Source organism: Scyliorhinus torazame, chromosome 9 (genome assembly GCF_047496885.1).
Source record: "Scyliorhinus torazame isolate Kashiwa2021f chromosome 9, sScyTor2.1, whole genome shotgun sequence".
Taxonomy (NCBI): domain Eukaryota; kingdom Metazoa; phylum Chordata; class Chondrichthyes; order Carcharhiniformes; family Scyliorhinidae; genus Scyliorhinus; species Scyliorhinus torazame.
This window is the reverse complement of record NC_092715.1, coordinates 68,046,495-68,068,602: the sequence shown is the minus strand read 5'-3', so window position 1 is coordinate 68,068,602 and position 22,108 is coordinate 68,046,495. Positions and strand designations below refer to the sequence as shown.

At 49.1% G+C, this 22,108-nt stretch overlaps 1 protein-coding gene across 3 annotated transcripts in view; it reads left to right on the top strand.

The window, feature by feature from the left end:
- hmgcra (3-hydroxy-3-methylglutaryl-CoA reductase a) overlaps positions 1-22,108 on the top strand; it is a 94,698-nt gene that overhangs the window by 31,198 nt on the left and 41,392 nt on the right. For all 3 annotated transcript variants that reach the window (XM_072516064.1, XM_072516065.1, XM_072516066.1), the window contains exons 12-14: positions 6,256-6,450; positions 20,279-20,437; positions 20,555-20,712. In XM_072516064.1, the coding sequence (XP_072372165.1) occupies positions 6,256-6,450; positions 20,279-20,437; positions 20,555-20,712 (512 nt within the window). The remainder of the gene's footprint in view (positions 1-6,255; positions 6,451-20,278; positions 20,438-20,554; positions 20,713-22,108) is intronic.

Sequence of the window (22,108 nt, the reverse complement as noted above, 5' to 3'; positions counted from 1 at the left end):
CTCTGATCTCCGGGTAAGCGTTCTCCAAGGCGGCCTTCAGGACCCGCGACAACGCAGAATCGCCGAGCAGAAACTTATAGCCAAGTTCCGCACACATGAGTGCGGCCTCAACCGGGACCTGGGATTCATGTCACATTACATTCATCCCCCACCATCTGGCCTGCGAAATCCTACCAACTGTCCTGGCTTGATACAATTCACACCTCTTTAACCTGGGGTTACCCCATCTCTGGATCTGTAAAGATTTAATCACCTGCTAATGCTCGCATTCCAAGCATTGTTTGGCATCTTTGAATTTGTCTATATATGTGTTTCTGGAAAAGACCTCTTCATTCACCTGAGGAAGGAGCAGCGCTCCGAAAGCTAGTGACATCGAAACAAACCTGTTGGACTTTAACCTGGTATTTTTAATTTAGTCATGGTCTCAACTACTTTGTATTAGAATTCCTCCAATGCAGGCGGAGGCAATTCGGCCCAACGAATCTGCACCGACACTCTGAAAGAGCATCCTAACTGGACCCATTCTCTCACATCCCTGTACACCAAGGGGCAATTTAGCATAGCCATTCCACGTAACCTGCACATCTTTGGACTGTGGGAGGAAACCTGAGCACCCAGAGAAATCCCACACAGACACTGGGAGAAAGTGCAAACTCCACACAGACAGTGACCCAAGGCTGGAATTGAGCCTGTGTCCCTGGCATGTGAGGCAGCAGTGCTAACCACTGAGCCACCTAATTGGTCTCTTGAAGGAATTTGAATGTGTTCTGGAATGTATTCCTGGCAGTCAATATGCCGCGAGATCTATCCAGATCTCGCAAGGCATCAGAATCAGGATCACACGCACAATGGATGTGACTAGGCCACGCGTTTCTAGGTAGTGTTTAAACCTACTTGGGCATGCCCACCCAGGATCTTGAGACCCCAGCCAGGTGTCGTTCAGTACTGGTCCACACAACCAGGCGGAACACAACCCAGGGGATCTCTCAGGCTATCAGGGGCCCCTGGATGGCCAAGGGCAGGGTGGCCCCCTGACCCTCTCCCTGGAACATGGGCACCTTGGCACTGCCATACCAGGACCTCTGGGAGGTTCTTGTAATGGGGTATGGGAAGCCCCTCAGGGTCCCCATAGCGGGGTGTCCTCAGTTTGGGTGGTCTGGGGTACTAATGCCAATGTGTGTGGGAGGTGACATTGCGTGGGGGTGGGGGGCGCAATCCAGCTCACTTGGAGATCGGGCACCCTTTCAAAATGGCGATCCGATCTCTTGAGGAACTGCTCTGGCAAGCAAATTCAGCTCCCGGTGATATAAATAATTAAGTGTGAGCTAAAGCGGTGAGAAACTCTCTAGGGCCCAAAAAGGTGACTTAAGTGTCGTTAGATAGTGCTGGAGAGCTCGCCGATCGAGCCGGTGAGAAACACCCAGTAAAACCCACCACAAATGACACTTAGAAACTTTTCCATTTGATTGTGCTCCTATATTTGAATCTTATTCAGTGACCATCAGTTTTGTTAAATGCTGAAAATGATTAGGCCTCTATTAAATTCCATTACAATAGATTCAGTGACTTATTGTAGATATTAGATGCTGAGTGTTGAGTACATCAATTTTTATCCTGTATGTCTTCAGTAGTCGTGTTGAACATTGCAATTCTCTGAAGTTTATTGTCTGTCCTGCTAGAATGATGATTGTTTGGGAATTGTTCATTTGAGATAAACTTGAATGTTTAGTTACTTGGTAATGTTTGTCAACAGCTAAGCAGATTATACAGTTAATTAAATTTCCAGTGGCTTTTAATGTTAATTAAAATACGTGACTATAATCTGAATTAATCAAACTAGTGCAGCACGGTAGCACAGTGGGTAGCATTGTTGCTTCAAATTGCCAGGGTCCCAGGTTTGATTCCCGGCTTGGGTCACTGTCTGTGTGGAGTCTGCATATTCTCCCTACGTCTCCGTGGGTTTCCTCCGGGTGCTCCGGTTTCCTCCCTCCCGAAAGACGTGCTGTTAGGTGAATTGGGCATTCTGAATTCTCCCTCTGTGTACCCGAACAGGTGCCGGAATGTGGCGACTCGGGGCTTTTCACAGTAACTTCATTGCAGTGTTAATGTAAGCCTACTTGTGACAATAAAGATTATTATTAACTTTGAAGTAATCATTTTTTTAAAACGCATTTTATTCAAACTTGAATCAAAGTAGGTTACAGCAAATAAACACCCCGGGAAACATTCTTCCCAACAATCAACAATACAGTTTGTACAGATTTTTCTCCTTTTTCACCCTCCATCCCCCTGCGACAAACAGCTCCTCAAACACGGTCACAAACATCCCCCACCTTTTCTCAAACTCCCCTGCTGAGCCCCATATCTCATACTTTATCTTCTCTAACTGTAGGAAGTCATACAGGTCACCCAACCATGCTGCTACCCCCTGTGGTGATGCCGACTGCCACTCCAGCAAAATACGTTGACATACAATCAGAGAGGCAAAGGCCATGACATCGGCCTTCCTCCTCTCCACGAGCTCCGGCTTCTCTGAAACCCCAAATATCACCACCAAAGGGTCCAGGTCCACTCCCTCCTCCACTATCCTGGCTAAGACCGCGAACACCCCTGCCCAGAATCGTCCCAATTTTTCACAACCCCAAAACATGTGCGCATGATTCGCTGGCCCCCGCCCACACCTCTCGCACTCATCTGCTACCCCCTGAAAGAACCCACGCATTCTCGCCCGAGTCATATGCACCCTGTGCACCACCTTAAACTATATCAGGCTCATCCTTGCACAAGAGGAGATCCCGTTTACCCTTCGCAGTGCCTCACTCCATGCTCCCCAATTGATCTCCATTCACAATTCCGCTTCCCATTTCTCCTTGGATTTTCACCACCCACTCGCCTCCCTGCTCCCCCAGCCACTTATATATATTCCCAATTCTTCTCTCCCCTTCCACATCCAGAAGCAGCAGTCGCTCCAGCAGGGTGTATCCCGGCAATCTAGGGAACCCCTTCCAGACCTTTCGTGCAAAATCCCTAACCTGTAGATACCTGGACTCACTACCCCTCGGCAGCTCTACCCTCTCCCTTAGCTCATCCAGACTGCCCCCCCCCTTGGCTCAAACCCATGATTCACGCACAGCGGCGTTCGCACCGACATCCCTTCCACCCGAAAATGCCTCCTCAGCTGATTCCATATCTTCACCGTGGACTGCATCACTGGGCTCCCTGAATACCTACTCGGAGTCATTGGCAATGCTGCCGTAACCATAGCCCTCAAACTAGACCCCTTACAAGATTCCTCTATCCTAACCCACTCTACCCCTTCTCATTCCCACCACCGCCGCACCTTGTCCACATTCGCCGCCCAATAATAATGAAGCAAGCTTGGCAACGCCAACCCCCGCTGCTGCCTCTAGCAGGGTCCTCCCCACCCTCGGCACCTTCCCTGCCCATACAAAGTCAGAGATGATTGTGTCCATTTTCCGAAAAAAGGCCTTTGGTATAAAGATCGGGAGGGCCTGAAAGGTAAACAAGAACCGTGGCAGAATATTCATTTTCACCACTTGGACCCTCCCCGCCAACGTTAAGTGCAGTGTATCCCACCTCTTAAGATCCTCCACCAGCTTTGTTACGTTCCACTTATGGAGCCCCGTCCATTCCCTCGCTACCTGAATCCCCAAGTATCTAAACCTATCCCTCGTAAATGGCATCCCCCCTAAATTAGCCCGCAGTGTCAGCTCATTCACCGGGAATACCTCGCTTTTCCTTACATTCAGTTTGTATCCCGAGAACCCTCCAAACCTCCCCAACAGGCCCATAATGCATCCCATACTCTCCAACGGATCCGAAACATATAGCAAGAGGTCAGAGCGACACCCGATGCTCCCTCTGTCCCCTCATTATCCCCTGCCACTCTGCCAACCCCCGAGAGCTATCGCCAATGGCTCTATGGCCAGCGCAAACAGCAGCGGCGACAGCGGGCACCCCTGCATCGTACCCCTGTATAACTCAAAGCTTCATGAGCTCATATCATTCGTCCTCACCCTCGCTCTTGGTGCCACATACAGCAACCGCACCCATGCCACAAATCTCGGCCCAAACCCAAACCTTCCCAAAACTTCGAACAAGTACCGCCACTTCACCCAATCGAATGCTTTCTCCACGTCCATCGACACCATCACCTCCGGTACCAGAGCTCTCGACGGATTCATCACCACCTTCAACAGTCGTCTTCTATTACTCGCGAGCAGCCTGCCCTTCACGAAGCCTGTTTGATCTTCTGCAACCACCCCCGGGACACAATCCTCCATCCTCCCCGCCACCAACTTGGCCAATACTTTCACATCCGTCTTCAATAGTGATATGGGTCTGTACGACCCACATTCCACCGGATCCTTCCCTTTTTTGGGGATTAGTGTGATTACTGCCTGCTTCATCGTCTCCGGCAACTCCCCCTTCTCCAGCGCTTCATTAAACGCCCCCAACAGATGTGGTGCCAGGTCCGCCGCAAATTCTTTATAAATTCTGCCGGGTATCCATCCAGCCCAGGGGCCTTCCCCGACTTCATACCCCTGATACTATCCAGCACCTTCCTCAGCCCCAGGGGCTCCTCCAACGCCTGCCTTTTTGCTTCCTCCACCTGGGGAAATTCCAGCTCGTCCAGAAACCACCCCATGTCCCCCTCCTCTCCTCCTGGGTCTGCCTCATAAAGTCCCTGGTAATACTCTCTAAATGCCTCATTTATCTTCCCTGGCTCTGACACCACATCCCCAGCCCCAGTCCGGATCTTCAATATTTCCCTGGACGCAAACTGCCTCCGCAGCTGGTGCGCCAGCAAGCGGCTCGCCTTCTCCCCATACTCGTACTGCACCCCTCTTGCCCCACGCAGTTTTCCTACCACCCTCCCCATTGTCAGCCTATCAAATTGCCCCTGCAACTTTTTTCTCCTCGCCAATCCTGCCACGGTGGGCACCCTCGAATGTTCCCAGGCCACCTCCACTATCTCGCTCCCTAGACGGTCATGTTCCGCCCTCCTTTCCTTATTCGCGAACTGTAAATGAGATCATTTCTTCCCGGACCACTGCCTTCAGTGCTTCCCAAAAAATGCCCGCCGACATCTCCCCATTCTGATTGCACTCCACATAATCCCTAGTCGCCAACCGCACCTTATCACAAAAACCTCCATCCGCCAACAACCCCGAGTCAAACCTCCACCCCGGCCTCTGCTCTCATCCCGTACTGAACCGAATATCCAGCCAGTGGGGAGCATGGTCCGAGATAACTATCCCTGCACACTCTGCCCCCTCCACCCCAACCAAAATCTCCCGACTCACTACAAAGTAATCAATCCTCGAATACACCTTATAGACGTGTGAAAAGAAGGAATACTCCCTTCCCCCTGGGTTCTGAAAGCACCATGGATCCACCATACCCATCCTCTCCATAAACCTCCAGCTCCCTTGCCATTCGTACGCTACCCATCGACCTGGGGCTCGATCTATCCACACTCGGCTCCAGGACACAGTTAAAATCTCCTCCCATGATCAATTGGTATGTGGCCAAATCTGGGATTGCTCATAAAACCCACATCATCCCAATTTGGGGCATGCACATTTACCAACACTACCGGTGCCCCTTCCAATACCCCACTCACAATCCCATATCTCCCACCTGGATCCCTCACCTCCTTCGCACTCATGAATCCCATTAGTTTGCTCATTAAAATCGTCACACCCCTTGATTTCAAATCAAATCCCGAGTGAAAAACCTGCCCGACCCACCCCTTCCTTAACCTAACCTGGTCCTTCACACGGAGGTGTGTCTCCTGCAAAAAGACAACCCCCGCTTTCAAGCTCCTGAGGTGTGCCAACACCCGCGACCTTTTAACCGGCCCATTCAGTCCCTGGACGTTCCACATTATCAACCTTACCGGAGGCTTGCGCCTCCAATCCCCTCTACCGTCCGTCATCTTCCCCAATTAACTCCTGCCCCTTTAATTCCACTCTGTACCTAGCCCATCCCAGATGGCCCCTTTCTTCGCCCTTGACCATGTCATCTCTCACCCCCTGCCGCGTTGCAGAAACCCCCTAACTTTGAAATAATCTTTAATGAACTCTTGTATACTGCATTGTAAACTGGCAGTTTTACTTCCTGGATTGTATCTAATTTCTATAGAATTATGAAAAAACATTTATTGTAGAACCCTTGTGATTGAATTAGGTGTAAGATACCAGTGATTTAATGGTTTTTTTCTCTCTCTAGAGAGGAGCAAAATGCCTTACTGATGCTGAGGTAATTTGTTTGGTGAATGCCAAACATATTCCAGTTTACAAACTGGAGAATATGATGGAAAGCCCCGAGCGTGGTGTGTTCATACGTAGACAGCTTCTGGCTCCAAAACTCCCAAAACCCACTGCACTACAGCTTCTTCCCTATAGGGACTACGATTACTCGTTGGTAAGTCAGAGCTCTCCGTATTAGACAATTACGACCTGGAAGAGTGGGGCAGGTTGCAAACACATTGAAATGTGGAAGTGTGTTTTGTTAAGAAATGGGAGGTGAGCCATTATTAGTTTGACTCCAAATGAGGTAAGGGTTAATAGGCTAAGCATGTGTTTAAAAGGAAAACCTTTCTCAAGGTTGTAGTTTTAACCTTTGGTTATTTTTAGTGATGCTAATTTTACTTTTTAGTAGGAAATTGATTTTCCCAACTTTTCTTTGAAGATTTACACTAACTTGATATGTTGCTGTGTGCTACTTTAGTTTACTTTATTTTGGTCCTTAATGACTCAACCATGTAACCTGAGGAGCCTGAGATAGGAAGAGAGTAGAGACTTTCCACACCAATGGAACTCTTCACATCTCCATAAAGAATCATCCCTCCTCCAGGATCTTAAATCCATAGATTAGGGGATCAAATTTATATCATGCTACTCTACAACATCTTCCAGGTATACTGCTGTACTTATTTTTTTCTAGTACTTAAGTGTAAAGTTACATGAATGTAAATTATTTTGAATGTTGCTGAAAAGCAACAAGTTGCAGAAACCTTTCATCGTGCACACGGGATCAATGCAAGAACATCAAATTTCAAACAATCGCAACAATTTATACTAATGGAGAAACGGGTGCTGATTGGCTAGTCAACAGAGAGGAAAGATTGTAAGGGGGTGAAATGCATCTGTCGCTAAGCAAGGCAAAAATTAAGGCATACCATATTGCAATGGTCAGTGACAGACTGGAGGATTGGGAAACTTTTAAAAGGGAGCGAAGGTAAGTTATGAACGCAATCTAGCAAAAAATATAAAAACTGATAGAAAGGTTCTATAAATATATAGGTAAAGTCACCATAGTCCCAGATGACCATAAGCTGCTTTCCCCTTTTGAGGTGGAGAGCTGACAAGTGGTGATGTAACTGAGAATCACCACACCTCTGGGTGAAGGGAGGGGTAAGGTTTAGAAGGCGAGGGAGGGCCTTCATGAATAACCTCAGCAGCTACAGGAATTGAACCCGCGCTGCAGGCTTTGCTCTGCATTACAAACCAAGTGAGCTAAACCAGCCCCCATGTATAGATGTGTAAAAAGAAAGAGAGTAGCTAAAATCAACTTTGGTCCCTTAGAGGATGAGACCAGGGAGTTAACAATGGGAAACACAAATGGCAGAGATACTAAATCAATATTTTGCCTCCGTTTTCATGGTGGAGGACACTAGAATAATCCCAATAGTAACAGGTGGTGCAGAGATTGTTGAAAAGGAGGATCTTAAAATTATTGTCATCACTGAGCAAGTTTTTGGGATTAAAGGCATACAAATCTCCAGGATCTAATTGTCTACATCACAGGGTATTAAAGGACGTGGTAGTAGAGATAATGTAGGCGTTGGATTTAATATTTAAGAATTCCCTGGATTCTGGAATGTTTCAATGAAAAACACCCCTGTTCAAAAGGGGAAAAGGCAGAAAGTAAGTAAGAAATTATAGACCAATTAGTTTAGTGTCTGTTGTTGGGAAACTGTTGGAATCCATTATTAAGAAAGCAGTAACAGGTGTTATGGGCCAAGGTTTAGAGAACTCCAAAGTGTATCCTGACCCACAACTTTTAATAGATTGTGGTATGGGGAGCACATGGCCCACTCTACAGGTGTGGTACAGCAGAAATGGAAAGTATTTTTTAAAGCAAAACAATGTTTATTCTATGAACTCAAGTTAACCTTTTTAAAACATACAGTGAACATCTTAGCAACCATTAATTCAAATATAACCCCCAAAGAATACAACACTAAGTAATGCTTAATAACTTCCCAAACAGCATCCAAAAGACAAAAGAAACACCTTTTAACAGAAGCACATTAGGTTTACATTCACTACTGAGAACATTTATAATTCTGAATTCACCAAATGATCAAGAGATAGTCTTTTGATGGCAGAGCGAACAGCAGTACACCTGCTTGGTCTGGCTTCAGCTCCAACACTGAAAACGAAACTAAAACACACCCTGCAGCAAACAGCCTAAAACGAAAGTAAAAAGCCGACAGAGCCCAGCTCCACCCACACTCTGACATCACTGATAAACACCCATTTCTTAAAGGTACATTTCTTAAGCACACATTTCTTAAAGGTACTCTCACATGACACAAGGCATTTGGAAAGTCAAAATGCAACCCATCAGAGCCAACATGGTTGTATGAAGGGTAAATAGTGTTTGACTAATTTGCTGGAGTTCTTCGAAGATGTAACAAGCTGACTTCCGGTGGCAGCTCTGTGGTGAGCACTCGCACATGCAGTGGCTCCCGCTAGGGCACTTTGGTTTTGGCTCTTTTTGGGCAGCTTATGCGCGATGTTTGGGGGCGGGGGGAATTTGTTTTGTTTGATGGGATAGGGTCCCCTCACAAAGGTAATGGCCAGCAAGTACAATACAAGGCAGAAGTTTTTTTTAAAATATGTTTTTATGAAGAATTTTTCAGCAATATTTTCCACTATCCAAACAACCCCCCCCCCCCCGTAACAAAGAAAAGAAAGAAAGCTTGTGTGGCAAGACATGAACAGGCAAGTCAGTAAGATACAGAACTTTGTACATTGGATTCTTCCCGTACATGTCAGTTTCCGGATCGTTCATGTGTTTTCTTGCTCAGATGCCCCCCAGAAAAAAAACCTTCTCCCTCTCCTCTCCCTCCCCCCCGGTTGCTGCTGTCCGACCTTCATCTAACGCTCCGCGAGATGGTCTAGGAACGGTTGCCACCGCCTGTAGAACCCCTGCGCAGACCCTCTCAAGGCAAACTTTATCCTCTCCAACTTGATAAACCCGGCCATATCATTTATCCAGGCCTCCACGCTGGGGGGCGCTTCGCCTCTTTCCACATTAACGAGATCCTTCGCCGGGTTACTAGGGACGCAAAGGCCAGAATGCCGGCCTCTTTCGCCTCCTGCACTCCCGGCTCGTCCACTACTCCAAATAGTGCTAGCCCCCAGCTTGGCTTGACCCGGACTTTCACCACCTGAGATACTGTTCCCGCAACTCCCCTCCAGTGCCGTGCATGACCAAAACATACGGACATGGTTCGCCGGACTTCTTGAGCACCTCCCACATCTGTCCTCCACCCCAAAGAACCTACTCGGCCTCGCCCCCGTCATATGCGCTCTGTGAACAACCTTAAATTGTATCAGGCTAAGCCTGGCACACGAGGAAGAGGAATTAACCCTACTTCGGGCATCAGCCCATAGCCCCTCCTCAATCTCTTCACCACCTGAGATACTGTTCCCGCAACTCCCCTCCAGTGCCGTGCATGACCAAAACATACGGACATGGTTCGCCGGACTTCTTGAGCACCTCCCACATCTGTCCTCCACCCCAAAGAACCTACTCGGCCTCGCCCCCGTCATATGCGCTCTGTGAACAACCTTAAATTGTATCAGGCTAAGCCTGGCACACGAGGAAGAGGAATTAACCCTACTTCGGGCATCAGCCCATAGCCCCTCCTCAATCTCCTCTTCCCATTTAACCTTCAGCTCCTCTACCAAAGCCTTCCCATCTTCTTTCATCTCCTGGTATATCGCCGACACCTTGCCCTCTCCGACCCATAGGCCCGAAATCACCCTATCTTGAATCCCCTGTGCCGGGAGCAGCGGGAATTCTCTCACCTGTCGCCTCACAAACGCCCTCACTTGCATGTACCTGAAAGCGTTTCCCGGGGGTAGCCCAAACTTCTCCTCCAGCGCCCTTAAGCTCGCAAACGTCCCGTCAATGAACAGGTCCCCCATTCTTCTAATCCCTGCCCAATGCCAGCTCTGAAACCCCCCGTCCATCCTTCCTGGGACAAACCGATGGTTGTCTTCGATCGGGGACCACACTGAGGCTCCCGTTGCACCCCTGTGCCGTCTCCACTGCCCCCAGATCTTTAGCGTTGCCGCCACCACCGGGCTCGTGGTGTACCTTGTCGGAGAGAGCGGCAGCGGTGCCGTCACCAGCGCCCCCAGGCTCGTTCCTTTGCAGGACCCCATCTCCAGCCTCTTCCGCGCCGCCCCCTCTCCCTCCATCACCCACTTACGGATCATCGCCACATTGGCTGCCCAATAGTAACCACCCAAGTTCGGCAACTCCAACCCTCCTCTATCTCTGCTACGCTCCAGGAACCCCCTCCTTACCCTCGGGGTCTTGCTCGCCCACACAAATCCCATAATGCTCCTGCTTACCCTCTTAAAGAAGGCCTTAGTAATCACAATTGGGAGGCATTGGAATACAAAAAGAAACCTCGGGAGGACCACCATTTTAATCGACTGTACCCTGCCCGCCAGCGAGAGCGGCAATATGTCCCACCTTTTAAAATCCTCCTCCATCTGTTCCACCAGCCGCGTCAAATTAAGTTTGTGCAGTGCCCCCCAGCTCCTAGCCACCTGAATCCCCAAGCATTGAAAGCTCCTTTCTGCCCTCCTCAACGGTAGGTCGTCTATCCCTCTTCCTTGGTCCCCCGGATGTATCACAAAGAGCTCACTCTTTCCCACATTGAGCTTATAGCCCGAAAAGTCTCCAAACTCCCTTAGGATCTGCATTACCTCAACCATCCCCTCCACTGGATCCGCCACATACAGCAACAGGTCGTCTGCGTACAGCAACACTCGATGTTCCTCTCCCCCTCGAACCACCCCCTTCCATTTCCCCGACTTGCTTAACGCCATGGCCAAAGGTTCAATTGCTAATGCAAACAGCAGAGGGGACAGGGGGCACCCCTGCCTCGTCCCTCGATACAGCCGGAAATACTCCGACCTCCGCCGGTTCGTGACCACACTCGCCACCGGGGCTTTATACAGGAGCTTAACCCAACTAATACACCCTCCCCCGAACCCAAACCTCCTCAACATTTCCCAGAGATACTCCCACTCTACTCGGTCAAAGGCCTTCTCCGCGTCCATAGCTGCCACTATCTCCGCTTCTCCCTCCACCGATGGCATCATTATCACATTTAGGAGCCTTCGCACATTAGTATTTAACTGCCTACCCTTTACGAATCCCGTCTGGTCCTCGTGAATCACCCCCGGGACACAGTCCTCAATCCTCGTAGCCAACATTTTTGCCAGCAACTTAGCATCTACGTTAAGGAGCGAGATGGGTCTATACGACCCACATTGCAGTGGGTCCTTATCCCGCTTCAAGATCAAAGAGATCGTCGCCTCCGACGTTGTCGGGGGCAGGGTCCCCCCCTCCCGTGCTTCATTGAAGGTCCTTACCAGCAACGGGGCTAACATACTTCCTATAAAACTCCACCGGGAACCCATCCGGCCCCGGGGCCTTCCCTGCCTGTATGCTCCCCAGTCCTTTAACCAGCTCCTCCACCCCAATTGGCGCCCCCAAACCAGCCACCTCCTGCTCCTCCACCCTTGGGAACCTCAATTGGTCCAAGAATTGCCGCATCCCCTCTTTTCCCCCCTGGGGGCTGGGACCTATATAGATTCTCGTAAAAGGCCTTAAAAGCCTCATTCACTTTCCCCGCACTTCGCACCGTAGTTCCCCTGCCATCTTTGACTCCACCTATTTCCCTCGCTGCCATCCTCTTACGGAGCTGATGTGCCAGCATCCGACTCGCCTTCTCCCCATATTCATATATCGCCCCCTGTGCCTTCCTCCACTGTGCCTCTGCCTTCCCTGTGATCAACAGGTCGAACTCCGTCTGGAGACTTCGTCTCTCCCTGAGTAGTCCCTCATCAGGAGCCTCTGCATAGCTCCTGTCCACCCTTAAAATCTCCCCCACTAACCTCTCCCTTTCCCTGCTCTCTCTCTTCAGCCTATGAGCCCTGATGGAGATTAACTCTCCACTGACCACCGCCTTCAGCGCCTCCCATACTACCACCTGTACCTTCCCGTTGTCGTTGGCCTCCAGATACCTTTCAATACACTCCCGCACACTTCCTCGTCTGCCAGCAGTCCCACATCCAACCTCCACAACGGGCGTTGGTCCCTCTCCTCCCCCAGCTCTAGCTCCACCCAATGCGGGGCATGGTCTGAAATGGCTATGGCCGAATACTCCGTTCCCTCCACTTTCGGGATCAATGCCCTACCCAGAACAAAAAAATCTATCCGGGAGTAGGCCTTATGAACGTGGGAGAAAAAAGAAAATTCTCTGGCCAAAGGCCTGGCAAATCTCCACAGATCTACTCCCCCCATCTGGTCCATAAACCCCCTAAGCACCTTGGCCGCAGCCGGCCTCTTCCCCGTCCTAGATCTGGAGCGATCTAATGCTGGGTCCAGCACCGTGTTAAAATACCCACCCTTTATCAAGCTCCCTACCTCCAGGTCTGGAATACGCCCCAACATCCGTTTCATGAATCCAGCATCGTCCCAGTTCGGGGCATATACATTCACCAGTACCACCTCCGTCCCCTGCAACCTACCACTCACCATCACGTATCGACCTCCCTTGTCCGCTACTATGTTCTTGGCCTCAAACGACACGCTTCCCCACCAGTATTGCCACCCCTCTATTCTTCGCATCCAGCCCCGAATGAAACATCTGTCCTACCCATCCCTTTCTTAACCTGACCTGATCTGCCATCTTCAGAAGTGTCTGCCTTCAGTCCCTTTAGGTGCGCGAACATTCGGGCCCTCTTAACCGGCCCATTTAGGCCTCTCACATTCCACGTGATCAGTCGGATTGGGGGGCCACCCCCCCGCCGACTAGCCATCTCCTATCTTAGGCCAGTCCCGTGCTCGCGCCTCCCGCACCCTCCAGTCCCCCAGGCGGGGACACCCCCGCCCCGACCACCTCTTCCATTTTCAGTTCCCCCTCGGACAGTGCAGCAGCAACCCTAATGTCCCCCCCTTCCCGCTAGATCCGCATCTAGCTCTTTTGCTCCCCCCATATTACTTCCGTGAGTCAGCTGACTTCTGTTGACCCCGGCTTACCCCGCCTTCCCGTTGATCTCCCCGTGTGGGAGTCTCTCCTCCTCCTTCCCTTCCTCCATTTCCCTCCCCCCCTTTTTTTTTTGGTGCGGGAAAAAGCCCACGCTTTCCTGAACCAGCCCCGCCCCCTGTGGCGCAGCTCCTGTTGCGGCCATTATCCCAGTTCCCTCATCCCCGAGTCTCACCTCCCTCCAGCATCGACGCCCACATTCCTCATCATCATCACCTTGTCTACAGAAAAGAAAAAAGGAATTTTAACCAGAACTCTACCCACATCCCTGTCCATCATCTCACCCAGGAAGTATTCTTTACCCATATTTACAACCCCATATACAACCAACATCTCCCCCCACAACTACATCCCCTCAGTTCGAGTCCAGTTTTTCCGTCTGAATAAAGGTCCAAGCCTCTTCTGGTGTTTCAAAATAATGGTGTCGGTCCTGATAAGTGACCTACAGTCGCGCAGGCTGCAGCATGCCGAACCTAACTCTTTTTTTTTTTATGCAGCACCGCCTTGGCCTGGTTGAAGCCAGCTCTCCTCCTTGCCACCTCCGCGCTCCAATCCTGGTAAACTCGGATCACCGCATTCTCCCATCTACTGCTCCGCATCTTCTTGGCCCATCTCAGCACACTTTCTTTGTCCGCGAAGCGATGGAACCTTGCCACTATCGCCCTTGGCGGCTCATCAGCCTTGGGTCTCCTCGCCAGGACCCGGTGAGCCCCTTCCAGCTCCAGGGGGGTCGGAGAGGCCTCCGTTCCCATCAGTGAATGGAGCATCGTGCTCACATACGCCCCGGCATCAGCTCCCTCCACTCCTTCGGGGAGACCCAGAATCCGGTGGTTCTTCCTCCTCGACCTGTTCTCCAGGACCTCGATTCTCTCGGCCCACCTCCTGTGCACCGCCTCATGCGCCTCCATTTTTACCGCCAGGCCCAGGATCTCGTCCTTGTTATCATTCGTTTTGTCTCTCACCTCACGAAGCTCCACCGCCTGGGCCTTCTGAGTCTCCTTCAGCCCCTCGATCGCCAACAGCATTGGCGCCAGCACCTCCTTTTTAAGCTCCTCCACACAGCACTTAAGGAACTCCTGCTGGTCCGGCCCCCATGCTGCTCGATCTCCGCCATCTTGCTTTTTCCCCCTAGTTTTTGCCGCTGCTCCAGAGCCTCTTTTCTCACCGCTCCACCGCTAATCTCGGCCATATACCGTAAGGGGGGACCTTACTGCACCTTCCCACACGGGATCAAATCACAAAAGTTCCGTTGGGGCTCCTCTGGAGAACCCGAAAGTCCATTATCACGGGAGCTGCCAAAATGTGCGGCTTAGCTCCGCATCGCTGCAACCGGAAGAACGATACAAGGCAGAAGTTGGGCAAGAGATCGTCGTCGGATTCCGAAGCCCGTCGAGCCTTGGATGGGGGGTTGGGGACAGGGTGGAGGCTTTTGCTGTGTCGTTGGCCTCTCCATGGTCGAGACATTAGCTAGCTTTTTGTCGGACGAATTTAAGAACCGCGGCAGGCGATCCCTGAGGACCTGGAGAAGGCAATGACTTTGACCCGTATTCGGGTGGCCTTGGAGAAGGTGGACCGGTGGATAGAGGAGTAACGTGTGATGATAGAAGGTGTAGGTGGTGCTCTCAGATCATAGTGACCAGATTGTCTCCCTGGAGGCAGAGATGACTTTGCTGGCTGAAGAGCATAAAGCATTGACGGCCAAGGTACATGACCTGAAGAACCGCTCCAGGCGGCAAATCTCGTTGGGCTACTGGAGGGCTCAAACTCCATGGACTATATTTCCAAGATGTTTTGAAAGGGGGAGGGGTTTTGCCGGCCCCTCCTGAATTGGACCAGGCCCATCGGTCGCTGAGGCAGAAGCCCAGATCTGGAGAGCCACCACGGGCGATCGTCAGATTTCACCGGTACCAAGACCAGGAATGGGTCGTGAAGTCGGTGAAAGATTACCATGAGTATAGATGTGAGGGCCATGCTATTGGGATTTAGCAGGTCGTTGGGGCAGAGCTGGCGAGAACGCGTGCGGCATTCAATAAGGTCAAGGCCGCGTTGTACAAGAATAATATGAGATTTGGTGTGGTCTATCCAGTTCGTCTTTGGGTGACTTTCAAGGAGATTACTACTCTGCACCAGTAGTAATTGCGAAAGGTTTTGTCAAGAAACATGGACTGGGGCTGAAAGTGCTCGTGGACTTAAGTTAGATACTTGTTCACTGTTGGGTTCATTCGTATCTGTGCTTGTGGGATTTTTGTACTGTGGGAGAGGACATGGCGTTGTTATAGGGCTCTGTTGTTGGGTGCTTTTTCTGGGTGAAGTTGGTGTTTTTAATATTGCACTGTTGGGGTTTTTTTGTGGGATGGGGGTTGGGATTTTCCTCTAATGTTTTGTATTAAAGTTTTGTGTTGGTGGGAGGCTGATTGCTGGTATTCTGTTTAGTCTTTGATTTTACCCTGTGCCAGGTCACCCTGTTAGCTGTAAAGCTAGTTAATGGGAGTGGAGAAGGAGGGGTATCCACAGCTTGTTACTGTTGGGGTGTTTTTTTTTCCTTTTAAAGGAAATGAGCTCAGGGTTTCTGTTTTCAGTTTGTTTTGGATTGGGAAAGGGGGCTTTTGTTCTTTAGCATTTGTTTGGTAATTGGAGTTGGACTGGGGGGGGGGGGGGGCAGGGGTAGACTGCTGACGGTGACTGTTTATTTGTCTTTGTGCTGGCTTTGTGGGGTTTGGTGGCCATCTTGGTGGGCCCAGAGCTGGTGCAGGCTGAAGGACTGCTGGATTGCCTCCCAGGGTGGATATGACTGATCGTGAGTTTTTTTGGGGGGGTGGGGAAGGGGGTGGTCTGAGCCGGGCCTGTCCAGCTGATAACTTGGAATGAAATTGGGTTAAACGGCCCAGGAAAAGGGTCCTTGGTGTTTGTGCACTTGAGGTGGCAGGCTGCCTCCCAGGAGATAGTGTAGATCAGGGACTCAGGCTATGGATTGGTTTCTGCCCCAGGGAAGGTTAATGAGGCCATCTAACTAGAACTGTATAAGTCAGAGCCCCCAGAGGAGAGATCATCAATGATGCAGTTTTAGGATGAGTTGACCTTCCCGCGGAGGTGGAGCAGGAGAGAAGGAGGGAGTTGGTAGGTGTTGAGAGGGCCAAAGGAGGTCATGAACTGTATTAGGTTAATATAAACCGGTAAAGCACTGGGTCCAGATGGATTCACTATTGAATTTTACACGCAGTTTGCTGGTCAGTTGGTCCCACTCCTGGATTTGTTTATCGAATCAGTGTCCCGGGGGTGTTGCTACCCACGTTGGTGCAGGCATTGATTTCCTTGATCCTGAAGAAGGTAAGAATCCCATGGAATGTGGGTCGTATCGGCCTATTTCGTTGTTAAACGCTGTCGCTACGTTGGCTACAGTGTTGGCAACTCGTTTGGAGCCCTGCCTTCCTGGGGTGATTTCTGAGGAGTTTAGTTAAGTTGTCGGCCTCTTTGGGGCCTGGGCCAGAGGTGATTATTTTGATTGACTCGCAGAAAGCATTTGACAGGGTTGAGTGGGGGTGCTTCTTTGAAATCCTTGAAGGTTTGGCTTTAGGCCAAAATTTATATCATGGGCCTTTGTACAGGGCCCCCACTGCGAATGTGACAACTAATGCCCTGAGCTCAGGTTATTTTCAACTGAATAGAGGTACAAGACAGGAGTGTCATTGTCCTCGCTTTTGTTTGCCTTTGGATTGAGCCGCTAGCCATTACGTTCATAGGACATTTCTGCAGAGGGATAAGCAGTTGGAGGAGTTGGCACTACCTAATCTGTTCTGTTACTATTTGGCAGCAAATATTGATGAGGTGTAGGGGTGGCTCAGGAATCCAGGTTCTATACCGGGGCGGAAGGGGGAGGGTGCGTGCACAGGGTTGAGTCTGAGGGCCCTGTTTACTGCTTCACTCCAGTTTTCTCCTGCAACATTCCCTTGGAGCCTGATGATGACAGCCGCTTTGACGATTTGGATCAGTTTAGACAGTATTTTAAACTGGGCTCCATGTCGCTTTTGGCTGCAAAAGCAGAAGCCGTAGGTTGGTGCTGTTCGGCTTGGATTCACCGTTCAGGACACCGTTCACCGCATAAAGAACTTTCTTCCTTTTCCCTGGCACTGTTGCCCTCGCTCTTGGACAGGGTCCTGTCCTTGGCCGAGATAGGGGAGGGTAAGATTTTGAATACCAATGGGCCAATATTGTCCAAGCAGACGGGAGGGGGGGGTGCAAGCCATGATCATTTTTAATGGAGGTGCAGGCTCAAGGGGCTGAATTGCCTACTCCTAGTTCTTGTGACTCTGGCCAGGGTGTTGCCATGGAAAAAGCAACGGGGAACTGTCAGCTCCTCAATCTCCTGGGTTATTCAACAAATGCATAAGGCTTGAACTTATTCCTTTTTGTGAGCAGAAAATGGGTCCCTGTGTCCGAACGTATGCCTCCACAGCGTATGTAACTGCGCCACGTTTGGAGCTCAATTGATTAATTTCAATTCCCTCTAGGTTCAGTGCTCGTTAACGTTCTTTTTGTTGGTTTCTGTAAGAAACATATTTTTGATTAAATGAACCCTAACCCTGTGCATGTGTCTGATATGCGGGTGATATGTTCGGAATCTTTAAGTGCAGCTGCGTTGAAATATTTCCTTCTACATCTTTAATATGCTTCAACCCAGGCTCAAATTCATTCCTACAGCTGTCTAACTCATTTCCTTTCCTCAATGTACTAGTTGAGAAATCCATTAATAGCAGGTTTCCCAGCACGACTGGCATCGATAGGCGGCAGATCCTGTTGGAGGAATCTGTTCTGGTGGATGAGGGAAATTGAAGTGGGAGGGAGATTTGTGACCTATTTTCGATGCAGAAGTGTGGAGTGAAGCTCTTCATAGGGTGAAGCGGCTCAGCCTAATCCAGCTGAAGGTATTGCATAGGGGTCACCCTACCATGGCTAAGATGAGCAGCATCTTTCGGGGGGTAGAGGGTAGAGGACAGGTGTGAACGGCGCGCCGGAGGGCTTACGAACCACATATGTTCCGGTCATGTCCCAAACTGGTAAGCGTTTGGGTCTCCTTTAGCACCATGAGGCAATTCTGAATATTGATCTGGAGCCTTGTCCTATTGGGACCATTTTCGGGTGTCGGACCCGCCAGGGGTGAAGGCAGGTGTCCTTGCCTTTGCCTCGCTGATTGCCCGATGGAGAGTTCTGCTGGGGTGGAGGTCTGCTCCACCCAGTGCCTTGGTATGGTTGGGTGACCTAATGGAATTCTTGTACCTGGAGAAAGTCAAATACACAGTCAGGGGATCGGTTGAGGGGTTCTACCTGAGATGGCAGCTATTCATTGCTTACATTAGGGAATTAGTCACCTTTGCTGAGGGGGGGTGGTATTTTTCCGTTCTTTTGTGGGGTGGGCAGCATGGTAGCATAGTGGTTAGCACTGTTGCTTCACAGTGCCAGGGTCCCAGGCTCGATTCCCGGCTTGGGTCACTGTCTGTGCGGAGTCTGCACGTTCTCCCCGTGTCTGCGTGGGTTTCCTCCGGGTGCTCTGGTTTCCTCCCACAAGTCCTCAAAGATATGCTATTAGGTAATTTGGACATTCTGAATTCTCCCTCTGTGTATCCGAACAGGTGCCGGAATGTGGCGACTAGGGGTTTTTCACAGTAACTTCATTACAGTGTTAATGTAAGCCTACTTGTAATAATACAAGATATTATTATTGGGTGCATATGGTTGGTGTTTTTGTTACATTGTTCTGTTACATCCGCGGTTGTGTGATGTTGGCTTTGTTATAAAATTTATTGTAAATGGAAAATCTTTTTTAAATTTAGAGTATCCAATTCATTTTTTTTCCCAATGAAGAGCAATTTAGCATGGGCAATTCACCTACCCTGCACATCTTTGGGTTGTGGGGTGAGACGACGTAGGCACGGGGAGAATGTGCAAACTCCACACAGACAGTGACCCAGGGCCATGATCAAACCAGGGTCCTCAGTGCAGTGTAAATGAAAAATCTATAATAAAAATATATATTTTTAGAAGTGTTCTCTATTGTGTTCTACCGCAAGCCTACCAAACGGTCAATATATATGTTGGGATTCATATAGCTCCTCACATTATTAAAATTGGCCTCAACATTCCTGTAAATAGGTCTCTCAACACTTGCGCACCTTGTAAGGGATCCGCTCTCTGCAATCAAAATGAATACGTTCAATCCTTGAACCTTTTTTGAATTATCCGGGTGCTTGGGGAGCCTAGTTCTCCATGGAACACCAGAGTGAACTCAATCCGCATCCTTTTCTCTGTAGTACAATTTGTCATCCTTGCTTTCATCCTGATTGAGTGAAAAGACAAACGGTTTCAGCAACATGTCTCTTCAGCAACATTTAAGGAAAGAATTTTATTCTCCCCCACCTGCCTTTTTTCCTTTACACCTGCACCTCCCTCATGCGCCCACCACCACTCAATGCTTGACTTTTTTTTTCTGTAGTACAGTTAAATACACAGGAGAAGCTTTTCCCATTCCTTTCATCTTCATTCAAGTGCCATGTTTCACCTGCAAGGGTAGATGGTGAGTGCTCGAGACTTCTAACAAACCAGTGAAGTTTCATCGTGACCTTTTACTTGACATCCAAATGTGTATACGGTACTGTATTCTGGAATGGAAATCTTTGGTTAATTTATTTTTAATCAAGGGCTCTGAGGACATTTATACTGCCACTGAACTTCTGACTGGAGATCAAACCAGGAGAATCCAGTTAACAACTCATCCATAACCTGCAGAGCTTTAGCAGAAGTTGTTTAAATCTAGGATTTATAGTTGCTGTTGGGTTTGCAAATTTAATTCTTAATTTGTGTTTGTCTATTTCATCTAACATGAATCTTTAGGTCATGGGCACTTGCTGTGAGAATATCATTGGCTACATGCCCATTCCTGTGGGTGTTGCTGGACCACTTTGTCTGAACGGGAAGGAGTTCCAAGTGCCTATGGCAACTACTGAAGGCTGTCTTGTGGCCAGTACTAACCGAGGTTGCAGGGCAATATGTGTAAGTTGGAAAAACAAATTGCCAGTATTATTGCACAAGTGCTTTGTAACTGAATACTTTCTTGCATCAGAATTTTAATGCAATCTGTTTAAAATACTTTATCACATTTTATTTAAGCTTGGTGGTGGAGCACAGAGCCGTGTACTGGCAGATGGAATGACTAGAGGGCCAGTTGTAAGGCTGCCGACAGCGTGTGAGGCTGCAGAAGTGAAAGCTTGGCTGGACAGCCCTGATGGTTTTCAGATTATAAAAGAGATGTTTGATAGCACTAGCAGGTGAGCTTTTGTGTACCCTTCCAAATTAGTGAGACTCTTGGTAATTGTCAGTGTTGCCATTTGGCTGCCATGTCGATTCCCAAATTTCTTTCTCTGTCAGTCTGGCCTCAATAAAAGTTGAGATGGATTTGCACGTAAAAATAAGTTATTTATTTAGCTTGCAAGCTTGATTCATTTCATAGAAACATAAGAGACATCCAGTCTCCTATACTCCAGAAAGCGAATGAACAAAGAAACAAAGGGATCTCTGCAAATCAATTCAAATGGTATCAAGTTTCACATACTCGACGCCCATAGGTCAGCCTATATCCCTCCTGACCTGTTTGATCTATTCTGATTGGCTCACTTCCAATCCCTTTCTCTGGCCCCTATCAATGCAGCATCACTCTCATAGACACACCTCTTCCTGCTTTTTCCATGCGGTCTCAAATCCCTTTGTCCCTAACTGCCAGAATCAAAGTGGCTTATTTCTACATTACATTAACTAGTATCTCTAAAGTAACTATTTTATATCACATTCGTCATTCCCTCCTTTTATCATTCCATGATAACCGAACTATCCAATCCATAGCTACGGTTCCTCATCTAAAAGATCCGTCGCTGCATTTCCAATTCCTGTCTTGGCCCCCCTTCATCTGCCTCACCCTCATGGATTTTTTTTATTTTTTATTAAATATTTTATTGAAAATTTTTGGTCAACCAACACAGTACATTGTGCATCCTTTACACAATATTATAACAACACAAATAACAATGACCTATTTTATAAACAAAAAAAAAAAATGAATAAATAATAAATAACAAAAATGAAAACTAGCCCTAATTGGCAACTGCCTTGTCACAAGTAACACTCTCCAAAAATATAATTTAACAGTCCAATATATAATTATCTGTAGCAACGACCTATACACACTATACAGTATATATTAACAACCCTGAGAGTCCTTCTGGTTCCTCCCCCCCCCCCCCCCCCCCCCCCGATCCTGGGCTGCTGCTGCTGCCTTCTTTTTCCCATTCCGTCTATCTTTCTGCAAGGTATTCGACGAACGGTTGCCACCGCCTGGTGAACCCTTGAGCCGACCCCCTTAGGACGAACTTAATCCGCTCTAGCTTTATAAACCCCGCCATGTCATTTATCCAGGTCTCCACCCCCGGGGGCTTGGCTTCTTTCCACATTAGCAATATCCTGCGCCGGGCTACTAGGGACGCAAAGGCCAAAACATCGGCCTCTCTCGCCTCCTGCACTCCCGGCTCTTGTGCAACCCCAAATATAGCCAACCCCCAGCTTGGTTCGACCCGGACTCCTACTACTTTTGAAAGCACCTTTGTCACCCCCATCCAAAACCCCTGTAGTGCCGGGCATGACCAAAACATATGGGTATGATTCGCTGGGCTT